The following is a 4,016-nucleotide window of genomic DNA, read 5'->3' as shown; positions in this document are numbered from 1 at the left end:
TTAGGCGGGAGCATTAGGCCGGTGCCCCGATGTTATCGTCACTTCCGCCCCCGCGGGGGAGTAGGGAGGGCGGAGGACTGGAGAGGCTAGGGAACCAGAGGAGGTGGTGGATCGGTGTCTAGGCGACGGGGCGTGACGGGGCTGAAAGGTGGCGGGAGGGGGCCGGGCAGGAGCCGGCGGGAGGGCCAGGCCTGGAGGCCCCCACCCTGGCGTGCCCTCCCCGGCCGCGATTGAGAAGGAAGAGGAGGATGATCTCCAGATACACTCGGAAAGCGGTGCCACAGAGCTTGGAGCTGTGAGTGCCCTGCTCAACCATCCCAGCCACGGCCAGGGGAGGCGAGGTGGGGCGCAGGCGCTCTGGGGACCCTTCGTGACCAGTCCCCTCGCTCCTTTCCTTTCCCAGGCGGGAGAAAAAAATTTTCTTCGGAATTCTTTCCTTTCAACCCTGTCGGACTTTGCCCCTTCTACCTACCTCTCCAGCTACGGTCGTGTCACCTGTGCTATCCCAGGGCTTGGCCCTCTTGGGCTGCACTTCCTGAACTCAGGTCTCCTAATGCATTGGTAGTTTCCACAGTGCCTCGTGCCCCACTGTCAGTAGACACTGACGACTCAAGAAGTTATCAATAGCTGGCTGTTACAGCAAAGTTGAATGTATCTAGTGCCAGGCGCCTTGCAAAGCTGCTTACATTAGCTCACTTAATTCTATTCAACAAGGATAGCAGATGAGGACTGTTATTTGTCATTCTACAGATAAGGATCCCAGATTTAAAGATTATAGCATGCCAAAGATTACTCAGCCAGAAAGTAGTGGAGCTGAAGTGCAAACCCGGTGGCAATGTGATTCTGAAGCCTTGGTCATAACCATTACACATACTGCCTGTCCATTTCTACAGTTAAGCATCAGCCTCCATAAGGATCAGTTTTGCTCTGAGATTTTAGAGAGCAAATAATTCTGGCTAAAAGATGCACCTCCCACCCCCGGTGAAGTGCTGTAATTTAGTAAGTAATGATAATTTCACACATTTATAAATGCTTTACACTTTCAAAAAGACTTTCGCATCTCGATCCTTACACTAACCCAGTAAGATGGGTATGCTTATCTTCAGTTTTTCAGAAGATGCCGTATCAGACAGGTTATATACACATTTTAGGATTATATAATCAGTAAGTTTTTGAGCTTGGGCTTTTTAACTCCAACCGCCCCCTCCCTTCTCCAATGAGCTGTGTAATTTTAGCAACCATACAATTTATTAATATTAACTATACTTGGTATTGTAATAACAAGCTTGTTATTCTTCAGTCACATCTGAGTTTCTGGCTAGGGTTTTTTCTGGCCATGTGACTTTTAGGCAAATGACTAAATTTTTTATTCTTCATTTCTGTAATACAGGAATAAGACCTTATTTAAAAGCATATCTAAACTGATGGCACAGAGCTTGACACATGGTTGGTCCTCAGAAAATGGTAATTTCCTTGTCCCTTTCCACCTTTACTTGGTACAATGTACATACAAAGAAAGTCAGTCTGTGATCCCTCCTTGCCTTTCTGAAGCATATTATCTACTAAACAATAAGATATCTACACAGTGGCAATTCAGATAATAAGCTTTTTAGAAACTAGGAAGAAAGTCATTTCCTAATGCAACTTGGACTTAGCTAAAAATTTGCTCCTATAATAAATACTGATCATTCTGAAAGTAAAAACTATCTTTTATGGAAAAAAAGTGTTGATAGGCACTTATTGGGCCAGAATTACTGACCCAGTATAGTTCTGTAATTTGTTCTCATTTGTTAATTTGATACTCCCTAAAGATAACTCTCCCAAAGATGATTCTCTAGAGGAATTGGGATGATGTGAATAATGAAGATGATGAGTAATATATGCACCTATGTGTCCATAAGTTACAAGCAGCTTTTACTTTAGGTCTTATGATGATGATTTGCTTTAAGGCAGTAACTTTAGTTTTCTCCCTAACACTTCCAAATTATAGATGTTGAAAAGATTTTGGAAAAAGAGTTATTTTCAACATACAATTTTACATTTTTTAATGCTGAATTTCAAACACACATCCCTAGTAATATAAACCACAGATCACCACATTAAACAGTTTTCAAAATTTTAATGTATTTTCTTCATCTATATTTCTTTGTTCCTCATCTGTGAAATAAGGAAACAAAACCTGTGACACTATCATTTTATCCCTATATACCTCAATATACATTATAGACATTTCCTATGTAACCATAATACTGTTATCAAATTTAAAATTTCTTTGGAATTATATAGTTGTCACTCCATAAGCCATTTTCTTTGACACACTAAAAAATGTCTTAAGTTTCTGTGTCATAGCTGGAATCCACATTTCTAATCCCTACCACTGTCTCAAAGACAAGCTTTTGGTTGTAGGATCACTGAATGAGAGAAGTACAAGTAGCTCTCTGCACAAGTCCATCCCCATCATTGAAGAAATAATTTATACTACAAGCTCCACTGACTAAGCCCCTAACTTTATATTTGTATACCAAAAAAGTGGTATAGGTTACTAAGATCTCAAACTATTCATTTGCTCTGAGAAGCCTCAGAGCCAGACTACTTGGATTTGAATCCTGGCTCCATCACTTACTAGCCTTATAACCCTAAACAGGTTACTTAATCCCTCTAAGCCTCAGTTTCCTTTCCTGTGAAATAAGAGTATTAGAGATGTATAATATACATTTGCATATAAAAGGCCCTGGGAAGACCTCTTGTAAAGAACCTGTATAACTTTGTTTAACCTATCAGGTTTCCTAAATTTTTTTGACTACTGAATTTTGTGGGGGAGGAAAGTCTACTATAGATGATTAGGACTAGAATATATAATAATTAATGCCATAGTTCATTCTTATGCACACGTCAAACTCCACAGCAGCACTGTCCAATAAGAATACAATTCAAGCCACATACGTAATTTTAAATTTCAGGAAGTCATGTTAAAAGTAGTAGAAACAGGTAAAATCAAATTTTTTAGTTATAAAAGTATGTATAGAGCCCCATGAAGCCTTCACCCATCTTCTCCCAATGATGACATCTTACAAAATAACTATAGTATAATTTAAAAGCCAGGAAACGGCATTGTATAGTACTGTTAACCAGACTATAGACCTTAATTCACTTTTCACTAGTTTTTATATCCATTCCTTCATGTGTGTATGTGTGTACATAGTTCTATGCAATTTGGTCTCATACAAATTTGTGTAACCACCAGTAAAATCAGGATAGATATTTCATCACCACCAAGGAATAGTCTTGTGTACTCCTTTCTAGTCACATCCACTCCTTTCTCCATCTCCTGATAACCACTAATCTTTTCTCTGTCTCTATAGATTTATAATCTGTGAATGTTATATAAATGGAATCATATAGAATGTAATCTTTTGAGATTGACTTTTTTCACTAAGCATGATATCCTTGAAATGCATCCAAGTTGTTAAATGTGCCAATAGTTTACTCCTTTTCTTTCTTTCTTTCTTGTTTTCTTTTTTTTTGCTGGATCGTATTTCATTGTGTGGCTATACCAGAGTTTACCCCTTAATGACTTTTAAGTTGTTTCCAGGTTTATTAAAGTTATAAATAAAGCTGCTCTGAACATTTATATACATGTTTTTGTGCGAATGTAAGTTTTCATTTCTCTGGGATCAATGCCCAAGAGTGCATTTACCATGGCCAGGAATTACAGTTTTATAAGAAACCAAAACTACTCCAGAGCAGCAGTACCATTTTACATTCCCACCAACAATATATGAGACATCCCCATGTCCTTGCTTGCATTTTGTGTTATCACTGTATTTTATTTTAGCTGTTTTAATAGTTATGTGGTTATACGTTATTATATTTTCAATTTGCAGTGAAATTAATTTTAAGAATATATATTTTTAACTCAATACCTCCAAAACATTATCACTTTAACATATAATCAAGATAAAAAAATTAGTGAAATACTGTACATTCTTGTACTAAGAGTTCATAATCCTGTGTGT

The 4,016-nt window shown here is 38.2% G+C and overlaps 1 protein-coding gene across 2 annotated transcripts in view; it reads left to right on the top strand.

Annotated features, from left to right (window-relative positions):
* Positions 1 to 142: 142 nt before the first annotated feature.
* The window catches only part of FAM149B1 (family with sequence similarity 149 member B1), a 56,649-nt gene continuing 52,775 nt past the window's right edge, over positions 143 to 4,016 (top strand). For both annotated transcript variants that reach the window (XM_054572613.1, XM_054572612.1), the window contains exon 1: positions 143 to 295. In XM_054572613.1, coding sequence (XP_054428588.1) covers positions 249 to 295 — 47 coding nt within the window. In that variant the 5' untranslated portion in view covers positions 143 to 248. The remainder of the gene's footprint in view (positions 296 to 4,016) is intronic.

This window comes from Pteronotus mesoamericanus, unplaced genomic scaffold (genome assembly GCF_021234165.1).
Source record: "Pteronotus mesoamericanus isolate MK-2021 breed Mesoamerican mustached bat unplaced genomic scaffold, CSHL_Meso_final contig_24, whole genome shotgun sequence".
NCBI lineage: Eukaryota > Metazoa > Chordata > Mammalia > Chiroptera > Mormoopidae > Pteronotus > Pteronotus mesoamericanus.
Note: the sequence above shows the minus strand (reverse complement) of the source record. Positions and strands in the feature narration are given on the sequence as shown.